The 23,673-nt window shown below is 42.7% G+C and overlaps 1 protein-coding gene across 6 annotated transcripts in view; it reads left to right on the forward strand.

Moving 5' to 3' along the window:
• The window catches only part of MSRA (methionine sulfoxide reductase A), a 461,942-nt gene that overhangs the window by 304,048 nt on the left and 134,221 nt on the right, over nt 1-23,673 (forward strand). For all 6 annotated transcript variants that reach the window (XM_074991478.1, XM_074991476.1, XM_074991475.1 and 3 more), the window contains one exon: nt 14,692-14,798. In XM_074991478.1, coding sequence (XP_074847579.1) covers nt 14,692-14,798 — 107 coding nt within the window. The remainder of the gene's footprint in view (nt 1-14,691; nt 14,799-23,673) is intronic.

The following is a 23,673-nucleotide window of genomic DNA, read 5'->3' on the forward strand; positions in this document are numbered from 1 at the left end:
CTGTGCCATTTACAGGGTAGTTTTATTTTGTAAAGGGTTTGATATTTTTTCTTACAGTTTGCTATAGGTGAAAAAATACCCTTTTTCAGGAGTGCCAAAGGCATCATTTTCACAGAGTAGTTTCTGGATGAATTTGAAGAAAAATGAATCATAAAACTCAGCCTGCTATTAATAACTATTAATTTTTTCTCCAGTAGATTCCAAAATATCAAGTTTTGTGCCCATTTTCTTGTGAAAATGATACCCCAAAACAGTGTCCGTTTATGATCCACACAGTTTCACTGAAGCCAGGAAATTAGACAGTATTAATATCAGATATAGTGTAAGATTGTGTCCAGTCAAAACACTACAGGTTGAGCCGCTCTCATCTCGCACCCTCAGGATGTGACTGGTGCTGGCCGAAGGAATTTGCCGTACCACAGGAGGTCAATATTGTCTACCACATTACCAAGGCTTCCACTGCTGCCTGGGCTCTTAGAAGATATTTAGGGGTAAATTCCAGCTAAATAACTGCACAGAACATTGAGAGCCAGGACTGGTAGCTGTAAACAAACTTTATGGACCATGGCAAACTTGGCCACACCTGCGATAAGCTAACTAAAATGATTCCGAATTATGGATGTTACCAGACAAGAGAGTTCTGGATTAGAGAGGTTCAGCCTGTAGTTTGTTCTGTGTCATGTTTCAGAAATGTCAAAGAAATTCCATTTGTATGGTCAAAACATGGAAAAGATAAGTGGTGTGATGATTATGTATGGGTTAGTTAATATTCTCTTAAATCTATTTTAAATGTATTTTAATATTTTAAAATTCTGGTACCATTTTAAGTTTTATCATAATATATTTTGGATTATAGGACATTGACCTATGGGTAGGTTGAAATTAATAATCTTGACTTGCCTTGAATATCAAAAAAGGCAATGTTCCAAATGAGATAAGAGCCTGTTTAATTTTACAAAGAATTAATTTTGGCCCTTTTTCAAGATTTCTACCTATTGAATGTCTGCTCAGCCAAACCTGCACTAGAAAAGCTATTGCTTGATCTCAGCAAATTGTATTGATTTTTCAAGGTCAAACATTTCTTGATGAGCATCAGTGCCATTAACAGGACAGTCATGCTGGTGAATGTCATATATGTCTGGGCTTATGGCTTGCTTTCTTTAGAGATCTAGATTTCAGCATTTAATATCAGATTTTTTGGTGCTTCTCTGTCTCTTTCCACCAACATTATGGGTACAGAGCTGTTTTCCAACTTTGGCATCAGTGACAAGGATTTTTCAGCCTCCACATTGGTGACATTCAGTCACACTGCAAGGGGGCATTTTCACATACCCACACTGCATTCTGCTGGAGCTATATGGAAGCTAGTTACACTGAACCAATTGTTCTTCTTCGAGTGGTCCTCGTCGGTGCTCCACAATAGGTGTCAGGCTCGCCCGGCGCCGCAGATCGGAAATCTTCTAGCAGTTTCTCCTGGATCGCGCATGCACCGGCGCGCGCCGCCCCCCCTGCGCGCCCCTGGCCGCGTGCACGATCCAGTCTCCGCCAGTTCCTTCTCAACCGCCCTCGGCTGCAAACGGAATCCACTCAGGCTAAGGCCAGAGTCAGATTACTTAGTGGTTTTTCTTCTCCACGTGTGATTTGTTTTTCGGTTATTAAACAAAAAAAAAAAAAGAAAGAAGAGAGAAAGCAAAGACAAAGAGAATACCAGCTTAAAAAAAAAAAAAAGGAAAAAGAGAGGAGCGGAGAAGAAAAGAGCGGACGTGAAGGCCATTAGGCCGCCCGCTACCGCAGGCTGGTTGTCACTCTTTGGGGTGGAAAGGCACGGATTAAGTGCTAAGTACCCTCTTAACAATAAAGGACTCACCACAATGGCCTCTTCAGGTTTTACACAGCATGAGTCATGCCGTGAAGCTGTGCCGGCCTCTGTGGGGCATAGCGAAGGCATCTGATGCCTGGGGGAATTACAGGCTTCCCGGCCGCGTTCTCACTGTGCTCTGACCACGCCCCCGCCCCACCGTCAGTGCAGAAACGGAGGGAACTTTCCCTGGCTTGATCCTTGCCATGCATCTGCAGTGAGCAGGACGAGCGGAGCACACAGCTACCGGCCGCATACTCAGGCGGCGGCACCGGCACAGACCCCCGCGGCACCAGGCCTCCCACCAGGCCTCACCTCAGGGACGCTGCCACGAGGCGAGGCTCAAGCAGAAGGTGACTCACCTTATGTTCATAAGGGCGGTAAAAAGAGTGCCGGAATAATTCCAGGGGAAGGTTTTTATTCACGCTACTTCCTACCAGGGAAGAAAACAGGACACTGGAGGCCCATCCTAGATCTTCGGGGCCTCAACCGTGACTTGCACAAGCAACGGTTTCGGATGATCACAGTTGCTTTGATACTCACGGCACCGGACGATGGAGACTGGGTTGCAGCACTCGACTTACGAGATGCTTACTTTCATGTAACAATCCACCCGGCACACAGACGCTTCCTCTGCTTCACGGTTGGCCAGGAGCGCTTCCAGCACAGGGTTCTTCCATTTGGCCTCTCCTCGGCCCCCAGAGTCTTCACCAAAACCTTGGCAGTGGTGTCAGCCCACCTGCACAGACAGGGGGAGTTTATTTTCCCAGATCTGGGCGACTGTCTGCTGAAAGGGGACCTCGAAGGCAGAGGTCTCACGCATGATACGCGTCACAGCGGACACGTTTCTTCGCTGGGTCTAGTCATCAACCTCGCAAAGTCAAAGTCCGAACCCACACAACATATAGAGTTTATAGGGGCACGCAGAAACTCTATCACAGCAAGGGTGTACCTACCCGACGCCCGCTTCCGTGCAATCAGTTCGCTGGTGAAAGTCATTACATACAGCCCCACGGTGCCGGTCTTAACGTGCCTACAGCTGCTGGGCCATATGGCGGCAGCGATGTTTGTGGTACAGAATGCCAGGTTGCACATGTCAAGCCTGTAGCATTGGCTGGTGAGCATTTACAAACCGGCATCCCACACTGTCCACAGGGTGGTGTCGCCCACAACAGAGGTGCGCAGATCCCTGGCGTGGTGGGAAAACCCCGAGAATCTGCTAGTGGGGTGCTTTTTCACCAACCACAAATTTCTATTTTTCTTACCACCGACACCTCCCACATGGGATGGGGAGCACACATCGGCGACAAGGTAACGCAAGGGCTATGGTCCCCTGCGGAACAGGCACTGCACATATCCATACTGGAGCTCAGAGCAGTGTTCAACGCCTGCAAACATTTTTGAGATTATCTACCTGGCAAAGTAGTCGGGATTCAATACCGACAATACCTCCATTATGTTCTACATCAATCGACAAGGAGCACGATCCCGTGCCCTATGAGCGGAAGCATTCCGATTGTGGAATCGGTGCATCACCAACAACATAACATTGAAAGCCTCGCACTTGCCGGGTGCTCACAACGTGAATGCAGATCAGCCGAGCAGGCGCTGCGCAATCACACACAAATGGCAGACCCCCTCTGATCTGCTACAGCATGCTTTTCGTACATGGGGGTTTCCCCAGATCGATTTGTTTGCCACCCAGTAAAAAAAAAAAAAAAAAAAAGTGTCCCCAGTGGGGCGGGGGTCCCTGGGAGACGCATTCATGTTTTCATGGAAGGGCTCCCTACCTTACGCGTTTCCCCCGCAGCGCTTATCCGCAAGGTCTTGCACATAGCCAGAAGGGAGAGAGCTTGCATGATACTCATAGTCCCGCTTGGGATAGGCAGCAATGTTTTCCCTTGCTTCTGTGCATGTCGGACCACACACTGCTCCCTCTACCGGTGGCGCCGGACTTACTCACGCGGGCTCAAGGGTCCATAGTGCACCCGCACCCTCAGGGTCTGCACCTACAAGCATGGCTAATCCATGGCTCAGCTCCTTAAAGAGCACATATACGGAGGGAGCACAACAAGTCCTGGAATGTAGCCGAAGGACCTCCACCAGGAGGACTTGCAACCAGAAATGGACTCAATTCACAGCCTGGTGTTCCGCCAAGCAGTTAGCTCCCCTTGATGTCACTATACCTGTAATACTAGAATACTTATTGGACGTCAAGAGAGGCGGGTTTTTCTCTATCCTCGCTAAAGGTCCACCTCACCGCTATATCAACCTTTCGGCATACAGAGGAAGGGCCCACGGTATTTGCCCATCCTATCGTTACCAGGTCCTTGAAGGGGCTGGTAAACCTGCACTCCCCCTCGGAAACCACTTCCACCATCGTGGAATTTGGACTTGGCACTCAGCACGCTATCGGGTCCACCTTTTGCACCATTAGCCACAGTTCCCATACGTCTCCTTACGATAAAAACAACCTTCCTCCTTGCAACTATGTCAGCCCGTAAGATGCGTGAGCTCGCGGCAGCGATGGCAATGCCGCACTGCACAGTATTCTCAAAGGAGGCGGTAACCTTAAGGCTGCACCCAGCCTTTGTTCCAAAAATCTCTTCGGAGTCCAATCTTAACGACCCAATAGTTTTACCCTCGTTTTACCCGAAGCCTCACAGCTCTGGCAAGGAGGCACGCCTGCATCTCCTAGATGTGAGGAGGGCGTTGGCCTTCTACACAGACAGAACTAAGTCCTTCTGGAAAACGGACAGGCTTCTAGTCTCTCTCGCTCCCGGGTCAAAGGGAGAAGGTCTCTCTTCACGAAGAATCTCAAAGCACATTGCGTCCTGTATAAAAATGTGCTTCGAGCTTCGAAAGGCTCCTTTGCTGGCCCCGCCTAGGGCTCACTCCACCAGGGCGGTGGCGGCGTCAACAGCCTTCTTCAAGGGCATCGCGTTAACAGACATCTGTAGAGCGGCGACCTGGTCATCATGTGACACCTTCGCCAAGCATTATGCCCTGCCTCGGGTATTCCAAGAGGATACCCATCTGTCGACAGCAGTCCTCTCGGGAGCAAGCGGCACATAAACCGATTACCCACCTCCTTACTTGGGTTACTGCTGGGTAGTCACCTATTGTGGAGCACCCACGGGGACCACTCGAAGAAGAAAGAGAAGTTACTCACCTGTAGTAATGATGGTTCTTCAAGATGTGTCCCCGTGGGTGCTCCACCACCCGCCCATCCTCCCCACTTCGGATCTGTGTCTAGTATTTTCAGGAGCATCCGAGGCGGTTGGTCAAGGAACTGGCGGGGACCGGATCGTGCACGCGGCCGGGGGCACGCGGGGGGGGGCGGTGCGCGCTGGCGCATGCGCGATCCAGGAGATACTGCTAGAAGATTTCCGATCTGCGGCGCCGGGCGAGCCCAACACCTATTGTGGAGCACCCACGGGGACACATCTCGAAGAACCATCGTTACTACAGGTGAGTAACTTCTCTTTTTCTTATTCTAGACTATATCTAGATACAGTGATTGAGAAATCTCATGAAATATAGGAGACACGGTCACAAACAATTGCTTATAAAGGAGAGCACCATTGAGAATTGGTCCAAACGTATTTTGATGTATCTCTTGTAATGCAATATAGCTGCTGAGTACAAGGAGGAGAACTAGTACCAGACGATCAGTCAGTTGTCCAGAAGCAACCAGTAGGGCCTTTTATACTGCCATCCTTAAAACTGTTAGGATTTGGGTTTACTTATTGACATGGTCATAATAATCATGGTCTCTTTTTGTAGTTTTTGCAGTCATAACCCCCTGTAGAGGCAAAACTTCATTCTGAGAAACACTGCCTACATGATAGGGTGAAAGTACACAAAACACCAGATTTCACAATCCACGATACGTTTTTCATAGTCATGAATTTGGTAAGGCCCTAATTCTTGATTTACCATATGTCCGATAACTTGGCTCAATAGTGTATTTGACAGAGATAAATCCACATTAGCATAGAGGCGCATATTTGACCAGTTCTGGGAAACAGATTTGCAATGTTCGTAGCTCAATTCTTACATCTCTACCTGTCCTAAATTATGAATTTAATTTGACTCACATTTATGGTCGTCTTGTTTACCACAAGTAATACAACTTAGTACACCGTACTTCTCTTTTCTTATCTTGTTTCATGCTTATTTTTCAGGATACAAAGATCTGTCCTAATCCTTCTTATCACACTATATCAGCAAACAGTAACATTCCACATGTTGACAGATGATAAAGTGCAGTATCATTAGACCACAGAAACACAAATTGTTTTATACTAACAGTACACAACACAATTCATATATAACATTCTTTAACAGAACATACATCTTACTTTTAGCAGCTTCCGCACAGAGAACAGAAGTTGGGACAGTTAACTATTAGTAGATTTCCATAGTAAAACTTGGCGTAGGTACAAAGCATTTTGGTGGGGGGGGGATCCTGTTCATAGTTATATAACTTAGGCTATGTCTACACTTACTGGGAACGTCGATGGCTACCAAGCAGCTTTAGGTACACCAATTTTGTATGTAAAATCGATTTTTCAGCCCTCAACATTGGTCCCTGTCTTCACTAGAAAGTCGATGAGAGCACTCCTCCTGCTGATATTCCTTAATCCTTGTGGCTCCCAAAGTGTTTCGGGTTCAACATTGATCCCAGGATGCACCATTTCGCGCATGCATGAAACAGTTCCCCAGAAGATCGAGCTTGAGTATTTGATCTTCTGCATTCAGGTTCATCTGCACTACAGATTAACACAACTCTTCCTTGTTGTGTTATCTATATAAGTACAACAGTTAAGCTGCTAATATACTGTGACCATTGCCTATGTGAATAATGATTGGGGATTCTTTAGGGACAGTTTACTAGATGCCTGAAAAGGCACAAACCCACAACTTGGGAAGAGGGCTGTATTGTTAAAAAACAAGCTGGGCTTAAGAGGGGAAGTGAAAGGAGCTAACAACATAGTAAGTAACAAATAGAAGAAAGGAGAAATTGATAGTAATGAATATAACTCAGAAGCTTGGAAATGTAGAAAATGTATAAGGAGACATCAATGGTCAACGAATGTCAGGGCAATAAAAAGAGAGTTTTTTAAAAAGTATGTTAGGAGCAAAAAGTATCCAAGAATGAGATTTCTCCCGTAACGGAGGGAAACATTAGAATTATTAATAATAAGGCAGAAAAGGCAGAAGTGTTCAATAAATATTTTTGTGTTTGGGAAAAATAGAGGTGATGTAATCATACTGTCAGGGATCAGGGCCTGGGTCAGGGTCAGTCCCCTGGCAACCCAACAAACACAGCTCCCCTGCAGCAGGCTCGCTGATTTATTGTACCACCCGATTGGCCAGGAAGGGTAGCTAGCTGTCTTTTAACGCTAGCAGTAGCTCTGTGGCTGCTAAGTGTGTTCAGGTCAGCAGCTCTAATCATTGCTGTGTCTGCTGCTCCCAACCTTGTTCCAGTCCTGCTCCTAGTCCTGTTCCTACCTTGTGCCCCAAGCTTGTTCCTGAGCCATTTCTGCTGCCTGACCTTGCTCCTTGTTCCAAAGTCCTCGCCCTGACCCTGGTTCTCAATTTCAGCTCTGACTCATGGTGCAGCTACTGACTCCAGTCCAGACCCATGGTTTGGTTCTGCTTCCCTGTCTCCTGCTCTACCCATTAGGATGACAGTCCATTGCCTGGTGTCTAGCACATACTGCATAAAAACACTCTTTCCATTTCACAAGTATCTCAGGAGGAAGTTAAAGAGCAGTTACTAAAGTCAGATATTCTTAAATCAGCAGGTCTGGATCACTTGTAAGTCAAGAGTTTAAAAGAGCTGGTTTAGGAGCTCACTGGACTGTTTTAGACTGTTTTTGAATAAGTCTTGGAACACTGTGGAAGTTTTAGAAGACTGGAAGAGATGAAACTTGTACCAATATTTAAAGAGTGTAAATAGGATGATCTAGGAAATTGTAGTTCAGTCAGCCTGACATCAATGCTGAAGATGATAATGGAGTTTTTTGCAACCCTATTACATTGTTTGTTAACTCCTGTTCAATTTATGATTGCCTTAACCAAAACCTAATTTTAAATCTCACATGTAGAATATTGCTAAAATCAATGGAAAAGCTAAAATAAGACATGCTTTGCACAAAGGCTCTTCCGATAGTTTTAGCATTTCTATTACATTAATTGTTCATATTTTTGAATTCCTATCTGAAGTCTTAAATGTGTTATGTTGACAGCAGGGAGAGAGTGAGAGCTGTAATGTCATAATGGACAAAGCAGTTAAGATTCTGCTCAGAAAACAGAATAGAGTTAACCACAAATGACATTGTGGGATACTTAAATAACACATTTCACATCATTTTTTGATTTAGTATATCTTTTTTTAAACAAAGACAGGATTATTAAGATCAATCATCCTACAGCAGTTGTTGAGTAAATTGAATTTCTTGCCTCATTTGTTACTCAGTGGATTAATGGATTTCAGCTAGTAATAGTTGCCAAAGGGCTTTAAAAAACAGTGATGCACCCTTGACAACAAAGGTTGCACACATAAAATATGTCAGAAATAACAATATCAGCAGCAGTGGCACACGAGAGATATATGTATCTGTACACAGAATTTGTATAATATCTTAGAATTATGTTGTCTACATGGCACAGTTAGCTAGTGCATTAGCTGTTCACCTCTGGAGACCTAAGTATAAATCTATTTAAATTACAAGAGAAAATAATGTGTCTAGAACTTAATAGGTAATTGGTCACATTACAAAGCTGCTAGTACTACTGACAGTTCTTGTTCAGGAGAGGCCCTTGTCTGGGCTAGCAGTTGGTAGTTACAGAGCAAGCCGAGTTCATAGGTTTGAAGGCAAGGAGAGGCCTTTGTGGTCACTTACTCTGACCTCCGGCATAATACAAACCAAAATCCCTTATCTAGTAATTTATGCGTCAAGCCCATAACTTCTGTTTCAGCTATGGTACACAAGTTGAACCTTTCTAGTCCAATGCTCTCTGATTTGGCAACATCCATCATCTAGCATGATTTTAGTTAGCTGGATGCCCACTTATCGTTGGTGTGGCCAACTTTCCCATGGGCCAGTAAAGTTTGTTTACAACCACTAGTCCTGGCTGTCAGTGTTCCATGCTATTATTTAGCTCTAATTTACCCCTAAATAGTAACAGAGAGGAAGCCGTGCTAGTCTATACACTATCAAAACAAAAAGCAGTCAAGTAGCACTTTAAAGACTAGCAAAATAGTTTACTATTTTTGTTAGTCTTTAAAGTGCTACTTGACTATTTGCTAGTCTTTAAAGTGCTACTTGACTGCTTTTTACCCCTAAATGTTTTCTAAGAGTTCTGTAAACAGTGGAAGAGTTGGTAATGCTGCTACACAATATTTAACCTCCCATGGTTCAGCAAATTCTTCGGTTCAGCATCAGTCAGGGACCAAAGGCGCCAGATTAGAGAGGTTCAATCTGTGTCTTTAGGGGCTCATTAGCTTCACTGTCAAAAAGTATGCCTTATTTCTGATCTGAATTTATCTAGCTTCAGCTTTCAAACATTGGCCCTTGTTATATCTTTTTCTTCTTGATTAAAGAGCTGCCTGCTATCAGAAAGCTTTTCTCCCTGCCAGTACTTGTAGATCATGATCAAGATATTTCTTAACCTTCTCTTTGATTAACTCAACTGATACAGTTTCTTAAGTCTCTCACTATAAAACATTCTTTTTAATTCTTAAATTATTCTTGCCGTGCTCTTCTGAACAGTTTCCATTTTTTGAACATCATTACTGGAAGGGAAACACCCGAACAGGACATGATATAACAACTAATGTTCTCACTCAGAGAATTTAAGTATTTAATAATACCGCCCTAGCTGATATTATCCCGTTAATCTGTTTATATATCCAAGCAGCTCATTTCCTTTCTTAGCTGTAATACCTAAGTGGAAGCTCATGTTAAGTGATCCCCTAGGCCCTTTTTAGAGTCACTGCTTCCTAGGACACAGTCCCCTATCTTATATTTTTGACCTACGTTCTTTCCCTACTTAGATATATGACCTTGCATTAGACTGTCTTAACATGTCTGTTGTTCATATGACCCTCCTCCATCTCTATCCAAGCAATTAAGTTTGCTCAGTACAACTGACTAGACCCATAAGTATTTCCCACTCTGCAAATTATTGTGTTACCTGCAAATTTTACTAGTGATTTTGTGTTCTTGTAGATCATTGATTAAGTTATGCAGGACCCCTCAGGACCTAACCAGAGCTGAACCAGAGAATTTGACTGACCACAGGACACTTGGCCACACCCATGAAAAGGGGACATCTGACTAAGTAAAAATCATACTGAACCAGGGATGTTGCTGGGCCAGAAAGTGCTGGACTAGGGAGGTTCAACCTGTAGAATAGCTTTAGGTAGAGACTAATAACTCTAGAAACATCTCCATTGTATGACAATTTTATTGTTTGTGATCTATCACTTAGCCAGTTTTAAATCCATTTTTATATAGACTGCATTGATTTTTGTATGGTGCAGACTTCTTTATCTGAAGAATTTATGTGGGAATATGTTCTGTACCTTATCAGGAAGAAAGGAGTTAAAATGACATTATATTTTAATATATGATGAATAGCCTTTTTGCCACTTATTAATAATTGATTATAAGTTGTAGTTAATATTAGGTCAGTTCTTTAAGTCTTTATTCAGATTTTACTCAATATGGAGTGAGCAAATGAGGAGGGAAAATAACGTAGTGTGTCAATGATAGAAGTGCTAAATGACTTTTGTTTATTTTCACCAAAAAGTTTAGTTGCAATTGGACATCTCACTTAATGAATGCAAGTGAAAATGAGAAAAGATCACAGGCTAAAATAGAGGTTACATAAGAACATAAGAACATAAGAATGGCCATACTGGGTCAGACCAAAGGTCCATCCAGCCCAGCATCCCATCTGCCGACGGTGCCCAATGCCAGGTGCCCCAGAGAAGGAGAACAGAAGACAATGATCAAGTGATTTATCTCCTGCCATCCATCTCTTGCCCTTGTTCTGAAGGCTAGGGGCACCATACTTTATCCCTGGCTAATAGCCATTTATGGACCTAACCTGCAAAAATTTATCAAGCTCTTTTTTAAACCCTAATAGAGTCCTGGCCTTCACAGCCTCCTCAGGCAAGGAGTTCCACAGGTTGACTGTGCGCTGTGTGAAGAAAAATTTCCTTTTATTAGTTTTGAACCTACTACCCATCAATTTCATTTGGTGTCCCCTAGTTCTTGTATTATGGGAAAAGGTAAATAATTTTTCTATATTCACTTTCTCCACACTATTCATGATTTTATATACCTCTATCATATCGCCCCTCAATCGCCTCTTTTCCAAACTGAAAAGTCCCAGTCTCTCTAGCCTCTCCCCATATGGGACCCGTTCCAAGCCCCTAATCATCTTAGTCGCCCTTTTCTGAACCTTTTCTAATGCCAATATATCTTTTTTGAGGTGAGGAGACCACATCTGCACGCAGTACTCAAGATGTGGGCGTACCATAGTTTTATATAGGGGAAGTATGATATGTTTTGTCTTATTATCGATCCCTTTTTTAATAATTCCTAACATCCTATTTGCCTTACTAACTGCCGCTGCACACTGCGTGGATGTCTTCAGAGAACTATCCACTATAACTCCAAGATCCCTTTCCTGATCTGTCGTAGCTAAATTTGACCCCATCATGTAGTACGTGTAATTTGGGTTATTTTTTCCAACATGCATTACCTTACACTTACCCACATTAAATTTCAGTTGCCATTTTGCTGCCCAATCACTCAGTTTGCTGAGATCTTTTTGTAGTTCTTCACAATCCCTTTTGGTTTTGACTGTCCTGAACAACTTGGTGTCATCTGCAAACTTGGCCACCTCACTGCTTACCTCATTTTCTAGATCATTGATGAACAAGTTGACCAGGATCGGTCCCAGGACTGACCCCTGGGGAACACCACTAGTTACCCTCCTCCATTGTGAAAATTTACCATTTATTCCCACCCTTTATTTTCTTACTTAGACAAATTAGATGTTTTCAGGTCACCAGGGCCTGATGAAAATACATCTTAGAATATTCAAGAAGCTGACTGAGCAGATATTGGAGCCATTAGCAATTATCTTCAAAAAGCCATAGAAGATGGGTGAGATTTCAAAGGACTGGAAAGGGGCAAACATAGTGCTGATCTTTAAAAAGGACAATAGGGACAACCCAGGAAACTACAGACCAGTCAGCTTAACTTTGATACCTGCAAACATAATGGGGCAAATAACTAAGCAATACATTGCAGACACTTCTGAGATAAGGTACAAAGTAGCCGTCAGCATAGATTTGTCAGAATAAATTGTGTCAAGCCAGCATAATAGCTTTCTTTGATTGGGTAACAAGCCTGGTAGGTAGGGGGAAGCAGTAGATGGGCACTTAGTAAGGTTTTTGATACTGTCTTGCATGACCTTCTCGTAAACAAGCTTGGGAAATAAAACCTAGATGGAGCCACAATAAGGTTGAACTGTTTGGGTCATGAATCTGAGACCCAGGGTCTGAAATAAATGGGGTGAAATTTCATAAGGACAAATGCAAAGTATTTGTCTAAGGAGCAGTGGTGTTGCCAGAATGTGACGGATAGGTGGCCCCAACTTTGGTTGGGCAGGCCATGAAAAAGCAATAGGAGAGCTGGGGCTGTCTTCTCCTCCTCCCCCCAGAAAGTCTTGGGGAAATGATGGATATTGAGCCAGAGGCCCCACATTTTGTGGGTTCCCCAAGTCCTGTGCCTCCCACCCTCTCTGCCCCCAAATCAGTTCTTAGGGCTTGTCCCACTCCTTCTGCTGTGAGAAAGATCAGGGGCTTGCCATGCTCCATCCACTCAGTGCTCCCACTGGAGAGCTGGGTGGAGGTGCCAGGATTTCCCTGCTCTGCCTGGTGCTCCAGCAGAGAAGCAGGTTAGGGCTTGCCTTGCTCTGACCATCCAGTGCTCCAGTAGGGAGTGGAGTCAGGGCACAGGGTCTTTCCTTGCTCCACCTGTCCAGTGCTCCAGCAAGGGAGTGGAATTGGGGCACAAGGGCTTGCCCTGCTCTGGCACTCCTGGTGGAGAGTGAGAGAGGGCCATGGGGGGCTAGTAAGAAGCAATGGGCTTGAATTGCAGCAAGCACTGTTGAGACTGGACATTAGGAAAAACTTCCTGTCAAGATGGTTATGCTCTGGGATAAACTGCCCAGGTTGACTGTGGAATCTCCATCACTGAAGATTTTTAAGAGCAGATTAGACAGATGGCTGCCAGGAATGGTGTAGATAATACATAGTCCTTCCCTGAGTGTAGGAGACGTCCCTTTCAGTCCTATGATTTTATCAAAAGATATCAAGGTTCAATACATGATTTTTGAGTTTAGTAGACAGAAGCTATCCTTGACCCTGCAAGCATGTGTAAGTCAGTCTACTCACTCAGCTAGTCCCATGGACTATGTCTACACTGCAGATCAATTTTGGGATATAGAAAGCCCTAGTCCACATCTCTGAAACATGCCTGTTATTTTGAAATATTTTTGAAACAACAGGAGCGCTATTTTGGCATCCCTCTACACCTCTTTGCAGGAGGAGCAAAGGACGCCTCAAAATAGTGCAGTATTTTGAAATTTGGGGCTGTGTAGATGATGCCAAATGCCAAAATAGCATATTTTGAAATAAACTCAAAATAGGATACACACTTGCTTTGGGAGAAGTATACGCTAGCTGGTCCTGCTATTCCTTTTTTTCCGCTTCAGGTTCCCAACTCTCCTTCCTGTCTCCTTATATACACCCAGCTGCTGCAGGGTGTGTGGGGGGGGAGTGTTACTTCCACCCAATTATCCCCTCAGCTGTATCTCTATTCAATTAATTGGCATCCTCTGCCAACCGCCTGCATGTCATTCAGGTCCCAATTAATGTATACTGATGGAGATTTGAGTGACAGGATGGTGAGTGCTTGGTTTTATTCCCAAAAGGAATTCAATGTGAAACATCACAGAACCCAGCTAAGACTTCATACCAGGTCCCCAGAGGATTCCTTCTCAATTGTTTGCTCAGCCTACATCCTCCATGCTTCCTCTCTAATGGGTTGCTCCCATCTCCCTTACAGCCAAGTGACCTAAAGAGTCAGCTGTGACTATGACTCATCTAAATATACTTAACAGTTTTTAAAGACGATCAACATTTTTAACAGTTACAGGATACAGTTGCTAGCCTCTTCAAGTGCATTGCAAACTTTTTTTCTCAGCATAATTGAATCCTTCATTTTTAAGTACTTGTCAAAACCAAAAAGATTTGAGTGTGTGCATGATGCAAAGTAAGTATTTTAGGCATATTTTGATTACAGTAAAGTGAACCAAGCACATAATATGTCTCCTGCTCAATGATGTTTTTAAGGCTTTACATCTGTATTGACTTCTTATGTGGTTTACCAAAACATAATATGCTTACATTTAATTTACATCCCATTTAAATAAAGATATCAAAATAGAATCACTCTGTCTGTTTAAGCAAGAGAGGGACCTGTTATAAACACCAATTGTATATGCCCACAAAAGGCTGTGGAGAAATAGAGAACAGTTAGTTCAGATGCGTGGAATCTGTAAAAATTAAGTCTATTGAATCTTACACTGTATTGCCGTTAGATAAGAAGATGCTAAGGTCTAGATGGTTCTTGGTCCTGCCATGAGGGCAGGGGACTGGACTTGAAGACCTCTCAAGTTTCCTTCTAGTTCTATGATTCTGTGCTCCTAATTGCTCGGTGGGCTTCCTCTCTCCCTAGGTATGCGGCAAGGTAATGACTTTGGCACCCAGTATCGCTCGGCCATCTACACATTCTCTCAGGACCAGATGGAAGCTGCTCTGAAATCTAAAGAGGATTATCAAAAGGTAATACTGGATTGGATGTGGTATTAGCCTGTGCATGATCAAAGTTGCAGGGAAATTGGGAATGAGCACAGAAAGTCAGCTCATGTTCTGTGTGTTTGCTGCATTTGCTTTTTCCATTATTTAATGTATACCATGTTTATTTTATGTTTGAATTGTTTAAAATATTTTGTGAATCATCTGGATGGCTTTGTGTGCAATGATTTAGCTACTTGTTCAGGTACATAATGTCACTGTTTCAGTGTTAAAAACAGAGTATGTGCCTGTTCCACAATAAAACTCAGGGACCTTAGGGCTATCCAAATTCAGCTTTGCAGCTTTCCCTATTTGTACAAAGGTACAAAGCAAACCTCTTATCTAAGCACTCAAGAAATATAGAGAAGTTTGGATCTGGATTAGAAATCGCCTACTCAGGAACCTCTCTAATCATGCGTTTCAGTATTTAAAATGTATCTGTAGCCCTTTTTAAAAAAAAGTGTAAGTACCGCCAGACTTCTCTCATGGACCCTTGAACCATCGATTGAGAAACATGGTCCTAAGGTAATCTGAGGTCTTGAAACAAGTATCATTCAACCTTTCCAGATCCCTTTTCAGGAGTCAGATTTGTTTTGCATGCCACCAAGTTACAAATCACTTAAAAACTACTTACTTGGAAAAATATGCAAAAATACTACAGAAGATGACTACCGAAAACTTGCTGACTCTCTACCATCTTATAATCAAATAAATGAATTGGAATAGAAATATTGCACTTACATTTCCCGTGTGAGGCGTATGAAGCACTAGAAACAAGTCATTGTCTGAATGAACTTTTAGATTGTACTGACTTTGCTAGTGTTTTTTACTTAGCCTGTTGTAAAACTAGGTAAATCTCTCATACCACTGGTTGAGTAACACTGCCATAGAGTACTTAGCAGTCCATTTGATACCTGCTTAGACCATGTGTGACTTGAGGGAGACTTACAGTCCATTGTGTGATTTTTAGAGAGATCCTCTGTGTTGACATTAGGCATAGCCTTTCATGGGCACATACTGCTATCAGACAACACAGGATTAGTTTAGTGTGAGAGGCAGGGAGCTCTAGAGACTATTTCAACTTCAGTGGCTCCTGTGAACATTCCCATATAAATTAACAACATTTGGGTCGTGGTTTGGTCTATCATAAGAAATCTTGTAGAACTCAGATTGACAAAAGCCAGCTGAATTACTGTATCTTAGAAGAGACTACTCTGAAAAATAGTAAAACGATTAAAGTGACACTCCCGAAGAACATAAGCTCACTCTCCAGTTTTATTGAAATGTTAACAATGTGCACATCCATGTTGTGACAGCCCTCTAGGTTTCATACTTTCACCATTCTTGTGAACAGGCAGATAACTGAAATGTCCATTGTCTGATTAGTTGATTTTTAATTTGCAAACTTTCATCAAGTCAGCCACGATCAGAACGAATGCCTTGCTTTTCTGTTGTTGCTTTATTCAAGATTCTTAATAGCATTACAACTCCCGATGTGAAGAGTCTGACAGTCTTGTCCTTTCAAGATCCATCTTTTTTTTTTTTCAAAAAATGTTGATGACTTTGTATATTTCATGTTGAACAGTTGGCCTAACTTGGAAGCTAAGGTCACCATACAGCTGTTGTCAGAGATTGTACAAGGCATCATTGTAGAATGAAATCAGTACTATAGCTTGTTCTCAACAGTTTCCTTCCTACAATATTTTTTCACAGTGAAAACATGTAGAACGTCACTCAACACGTCTGTAATAGAACTTCCAGCTCCTTGTGATGGAGGAGGAATTGCTACCAGATTATGCTAGAGGTCCTGCCAGTACAACATCTAGTCTTTGATAGTGACAAGTACCAGAGGCCACAGAGAAGGGTGTAAAAAGTCCTACAATGGACAATTATAGAGTAACCTTCTATTATGTAATTATAACATAATGCTGTGTTGCAGCTCATCCAGCTAGTGGTGCTAAGAGAAAGGCACCTTTTACATCTCCCTCCAAGAAAAGAGATCATGTCACTTATGCGGGGCTCTCAGTGGAGGATGATTATGTTGAATGACAAGAATATTGGAGAGCTAGTCCTTAGCTATCATGGGGATAGCACTTTAGAGATGCTGATATATAAGATAGAATAACAGAGGCCCTTCAAGAATATTTAAAACTAGTACAGTAAGGAGCTGAACTGCTGAGGAATAAAAAAAGCAAACCAGAAGTATAGGCCAGTCCAAATAAGAATCTGTAGCTCTTGAGCTATATGTAGTGTGTTTTATTTTTATAACTCTGTATATGCTAATTTTATGCATACTGTTGACTGCTTTGCATATACTTGCCAAGGTCTGGTATGCAAATCAATCTTTGAATATGCAAATAACAAAATTCCAAAAGGCTGCTAGCATCTTAATAACTGTGCCTGCAAGTTGTGTGGAATTGTCTACATATTTTTGTAGTTCGGGTGGTCGTTATTGTAGGGTCCAGGTTATTTTCCTAAATAATGCAACTTATAGTAAAATGACTTATAAAGGGGAATTAATATCCATAAAGACTAATGTAATTAGCTTGAGAAATGTTCCCTATACATACAGTTCACACACATCGTACATATAATGTATCTATAACCCACAAAACACAATAAATAGAAATACAATAGAAATAAATAGAATAAAGAAATAGATAACTAATAATAAGATAAATAAACATATAGAAGAAGATAAGCCAGCTCCTCACCAGTCCCTGCAAGTCCCCACCACTTCCCTGGTAGTTCCCACTGGCTCCATCCTAGTCCCTGTCAGCTCCCTACCAGCTTCCTGCTACTCTCCACCGGCCCTCCTCCAGCTCCCTGCCAGTCCCCACCAGCTCCCCGCCAGCTCCCCGCTATTCCCTGCAGCTCCCTGCTGGCTTCCGGTGGCTCCCCGCCACTCCCCAGCTGTCTCTGTTGGAGGCCCACCGGCTCACCCCTCTGCTCCCCCAGCTACCTGCCAGCTCCCCACCAGTCCCCCATGACTTCAGGGCTCACTTCCAGGCCCTGACACTACAGTGCCTGCCACCCAGCCACCACAAAGCTCCAATATGTTCCTGGCTTTTGGTCCTTCGGCCCCTAAACTACGTAAGTGCGGATCAGTGCGACTTATAATGAATCTGCTTTCCTGAATTAATTAACCACTTATTTGTGAAATGACTTATAGAGGAATGACTTATAATGAGGACTGCCTGTGGTTGCACTCACTTAAGTATAGATATGAAGCTCCCTAAATTTCTGTTTCAGTGTACAAATTGGCTGCTGATGTTTTTTCATCATATACACCTTACAAAAATTCATGCTACTTATTATTGTTACGTTGGACCCATGCCATTTGTAACTTGCTTTCTTTCCTCTTTTGCCCTTTTGAGCCATATCACAACCTGAGTCTTACAGCTTTTTGTTTGCTCTCCCAAAATTAAGCCTGTCACCAAACTCATACTAACTTGAAGGCAAAAATCTCAAAACAAAACCATATTACATAATACTATGTGAGCTGCCATCTCAATAGTAGAATTTCCTATTGGCATAATTTATAGAAATCCAGCTTGTTTGAAGGCTATCACTTTCGATGGAAAGTGCATCTAATTGGGATACTAATATAATTAGGCAGAAATATGTAACTGATATCATGCATAGTTTGTTTCTGCAGTGAGAAGGTGACTTAAAAAAGGTGACTATTCTGTCAGTTACTCTGCTACTCAACACACATGTAGTGTAGTTACCAGAGCAACTGCCATATCATCTACAATAACATTGTAGTTATGGGAAACCTCTTTTGTTGAGAGAGCAGTGACCCACACCGATATTTTGTAGGAACCATTTTTTCCCTTTGACTTGCATTGCATTATTTTAAGGTAAATATATACAGTAAACTTACTTATTAATTCATGTGCTACTCACAATAGACATGCAATAATGCTTGAGCCACTTTTACATATGTCAGATGCATCTCCATAAACGTTGTCAAGTCGGATAAAGGGCACTTATGTCTAGCATGCTGCTTGGGTTTCTATGTGCGATGTGCTAAATGGATAGTACCAACAATATATGTGTGAGTGGTACTGATGATTTGCTGGCACTGTAACTGAATTAAAGCCAAGTTGTCTTGTTTGTTATCTTGCTGCATAATGGAAAATGAACTCAGGCCACTTATCTGTCTTTTTGAAAGGTGATGCAGAATTGTAAAAATGTGGGATGGGATCCTGGGATCTAGACCAGCCCCATGTGCTGATGTAGGATCGAGTATAGGTTATGTTGTCTTCTTCCACTGAAGGAACTTGTTTTGGTTTTATTGGAGATAAAAATCCACCTGCTTCAGGACAGGGCAACCATTAGCTCACTGGAGTTAGGAAGAAGGAACTTCCTTTACATATGGGATGTCCCACAACAACTCATGAGAACGGCCATACTAGAACAGACCAAAGGTCCATCTAGGCCGGAGTCCTGTCTTCAGACAGTTGCCAAATGTCAGAGTGAACAGAACAGGTAATCATCAAGTGATCCCTCCCTTATCAGCCATTTCCAGCCTCTGACAAAGAGAGGCTAAGGACAAAATTCCTACCCATACTGGCTCATAAGTATTGATGGACCTGTCCTCCAGGAATTTATCTAGTTCTTTTTTGAACCCCTTTAAGGTCTTGGTCTTTACAACATCCTCTGGCAAGGAGTTCCACAGATTGATTGTGTGCTAGGTGAACAAATATTTCTTTTTGTTTGTTTTAAACCTGTTACCTATTATTTTCATTTGATGACGCCTAGTTCTTATGTTATGGGAACAAGTAAATAACTTTTTCTTATTTGCTTTCTCCATACCTGTCATGATTTTATAGACCTCTGTCATATCCCCCCACCCTTAATCACCTCTTTTCTAATCTGAAAAGTCCCAGTCTTTTTAGTCTCTTCATACAGCATCTGTTCCAAAGCCCTAATCATTTTTATTGCCCTTTTCAGAAGCAGTTTTTATAAACCTGCTGGTAGAGATGTTGGAGACATGCTGTTGTTCAAGAGGGATTACAACAGCTGTGAATGACAAATCTTATACCTATGAAACAATAAAGTTATGTCTCACATTAATATCTTAATGCTCAAAAAGACTGACTTCAAGTGGGAGAAGCCTATATTTTTCCTTGTAAACCTGAATCCCTATCACATTCTTGAGGAACCCAACCCTTCAGATTGTGCACACTTCCTATAAGGTGGTGAGGTATCATTATCCTTCTAATTGCAGAATTGTGCTTTTCTGTGTCCTTTAAAATCTCTGCTTAATTATCCACTCAAGTGTCCACTAATAGGAAGATCTTCTCCCAGGACTTTAGCATACTGAGTATGCAACATACCCACCGCTTATTAATCCAGAGGGTAAGAAGGAGGTTCTACAATGAACCTGAGCTGCCTCCTCCACCCTCCCCTCATGCACATCTATTTTCAGCTGTGAAACTTGTTGCTGGTTCTGGCAGCTGTTTAACAGCTGGGAAATGGCAATACAGAAACCGGGAATGAATTATGTATTGGGGCCAAGCGTCTTTGACTGTTTATGAAAGGGGAGGCAGTGAACGGTAATATGTATTATAATACAGTTCCACTGTTGGTGAGTTGTAATAAAAGTGTAAGTATAATTATAAAAACAGAAAATGGGGGGCAGAACTTGATGACTGTTCTGTGATTTAGTTCTTCAATACATTTTGTCTGAAGCTGAGGTGTTTGCAGCTTTTTTTTAATGCAGTTGAACCTGAGGTTATTTAATTTTCAAGGCAGTTGCAAATCTGGGGCTGGTTGTCAAATGAATTATCTCGGCAATAATCTAGATGCAGAATTAGGGTGGGCGTTGTGTGTTTGGCTTTTAGATTCAAGAGAAGCCAGTAGATGCTAGGGATAAACTCTATTTTAGTTTTTACTGATACCCAAAAGAGGACAGGCAAGTGATGCAGAGTTATGTAACTCTATTTCAATACAGAGGATAAGTGACAAGCAAATTTACAATTGATTTTAATAAATCATACACAGTTCCACCGTTAGCAAACTTATGATTGTCAGACAGGAGGTCGTGGCCTCTTTCCTTTCCCATGCACAGAGGTGTCCATAATGCAATTACTGATGAGAACAGGTTTCAGTTTCTGGTTACAGCAGGTGACATAGTGGGTTACCTCATCCAATCCCTTCCAACTGATTGTTTCTTTTTAACTTCTATTCATACTCAATTTGTTCGCTCTAGTAACATCTACCAATCAGCTACTGATTATGTAAAGTACCTTGTGCATATACCTATGATACAACTTATCAATTATATGGCCACATTCTTGCCCATAAGTTAAACATGGATTGGATACATGGACTGTAAGATGGATAGAAAACTGGCCCAATGGGTAGTCATCAATGGCTTAGTTTCTGGTTGGCGGTCAGTTTCAAGTGGAATGCCCCACAGATCAGTTCTATGGCCAGTACAGTTCAACGTCTGTTGGAACAAAATCTGGAAACCGTGTATGAAGAAAGCAGGAGAGTTTATAACACACAGTGCTGGTGGAGTGTCTCTTCGCTTGTTAGGCTCAGTAAACACTGCCAGAAAATAAGTTGCAATTGATTATATAGGATGATGGCTTACGGATGGGAACAACGGCATGGGTGTTTTCCAAGCCTGGATAGGTTCTAGCAGCAAGACGAAGTAAGCACAATAAGCCAATAATCTAAAAAGGTTACACAGTGTCCTCGCCCATAGTTTATAGGACATCTTATCTCTAGTACAGGTGGTTTTTCTTAACAAGTTACTCAAATAAAGCAGACATTTAATGACAACTATGTGTCTAATTGGATTAATGAGGCATCTGCAAGAGTAATGATGACGCCTTCACACGAGCATATCCGAGGTGCATTATTTAGAAGATTAAAGCAAACAACAGTAACAGCATAGCGCGATAACACATTTGTTTTGAGTACCAGCTTGGGATAACAAATGGGATGGTTCTCACATGCATGGCCTCTTTTTGGAATGTGGCTGCCAGGGCAACTGTCCCTCCCTCCAAACTCCAAAGACCCATCTGAGTTGGGATGACCTTACCTGGGTCTTGTGAGTGAGATGTGTTGGGGGAGAGGGGTGCAAGCAGGGATAACCTTCTACTCATGCTAACTGGATTTCTGAATTATAGGAGTAAAGGCCTACTTCAGACTTTAGGATACGAATAGGGGTCTTTAGCTGAAAACCATGGCCTGCCTCAGAAATTTCCATCTTACAACATCTTTAGTAATGACCTGGATGAGGGGATGGTTGCACCCTCAGCAAATTTGCAGATGACACTAAGTTAGGAGGTCAGGTAGATACATTGCAGGATAGGAATAGGGTCCAGAGTGACCTAGACAAATTGGAGGATTGGGCCAAAAGAAATTTGATGAGGTTCAACCAGGAGAAGTGCAGAGTCCTGCACTTGGGTTGGAATAATTCCAAGCACCATTACAGGCTGGGGACCAACTGGCTAAGTAGCAGTGCAGCAGAAAAGGACCTGGGGGGTGACAGTGAATGAAAGACTGGATATGAGTCAACAGTGTGCCCTTGTAGCCAAGAAGGCTAATGGAATATTGGAGTATACTAGGAAAAGCACTTCCAGCAGATCTAGAGAAGTTGTAATTCCCCTCCACTTGGCACTGGTGAGGCCACATCTGGAATATTGCGTACAGTTCTGGGTCCCCTAGTGTAGAAAGGATGTAGATGCATTGGAGAGAGTTCAGTGGAGGGCAATGAAAATGATTAGGGGGCTGGAACACATGACTTATGAGGATAGGTTGAGAGACTTGGGTTTATTTAGTTTGTAGAAGGGAAGACTGAGAGGTGATTTTATAGCAGCCTTCAGCTTCCAGAAGGGGGGCTCTAAAGAGAATGGAGAGAGGCTGTTCTCAGTAGCGATGGATGGCAGAACAAGGAGCAATGGTCTAAAGTTACAGAGGGAGAGGTATAGGTCAGATATTAGAAAAAATTATTTTCCCAGGAGGGTGGTGAAGCACTGGAATGAGTTGCCTAGAGAGGTGGTGGAATCTCCATCCCTGGGGGTTTTTAAGTCCCAGGTTGGCATAGTCATGTCTGGGATGATTTAGTTGGGGTTGATCCTGCTTTAGGCAGGGGGCTGGACTAGATGACCTCCTGAGGTCCCTTCCAGCCCTAGGATTCTATGATTCTATGTTTCAGTTAGTATGTTGCAAACCTATTGTACTTAATTGTCAGTTCTATGACTGCATCTGAAAGTTTGTGCTTCCCTAGTCCCAGTAAGTCCCATTGTGCCAAAGGGAAGATAACCAATGGTCCAAGAGAACTTTTTCCTCCTCACTTGCACTGGCCAGCTCCCCTTGTACCTTATTGAAGATGGATGATGGCAGAACATGTTCCCGCCTCTGAACATTCCTCACACCACTTTGTCCCTGCCTTAGCCTGTGAGCTGAGCTCCATCCAGACTTCGATTTTTAATTCAGTTACAGATCTTTATGCTGAACAGGGAAATCATGGCAGACATTATTGTTGGGGTTACCTAGGCTCAGCTACAGTGGAGAGAGAAAACTGTAGTTGTTTTTGTTAGTGAGAGAAGAAATTCTAGGTAAAGCACAGAAGCAGTCTTCTTGTTTCCTGACTGGAGTAGGGCCTTAAGTGACCACGCAGCTGGTGGCTAGATCATTGGTTAGGGGCTGTAGGACCTTTTCCATCAGGTGCTGGCCCAGAGTCCTGGGGCATTAAAACCACTAGATAAGGGAGATGGCCCTTGCTCCCAGCCACAAGGGGAAAGACTAGGACCTGTCACCCTGAGCAGTTCCTTATCCAAGTCTTTTTAGTTCAGGGTGTGGACCTCCTAGTTCATTTTCCCACAGTTGTGTCTGTGTT

Source organism: Carettochelys insculpta, chromosome 3, assembly GCF_033958435.1.
Source record: "Carettochelys insculpta isolate YL-2023 chromosome 3, ASM3395843v1, whole genome shotgun sequence".
NCBI classification, from domain to species: domain Eukaryota; kingdom Metazoa; phylum Chordata; order Testudines; family Carettochelyidae; genus Carettochelys; species Carettochelys insculpta.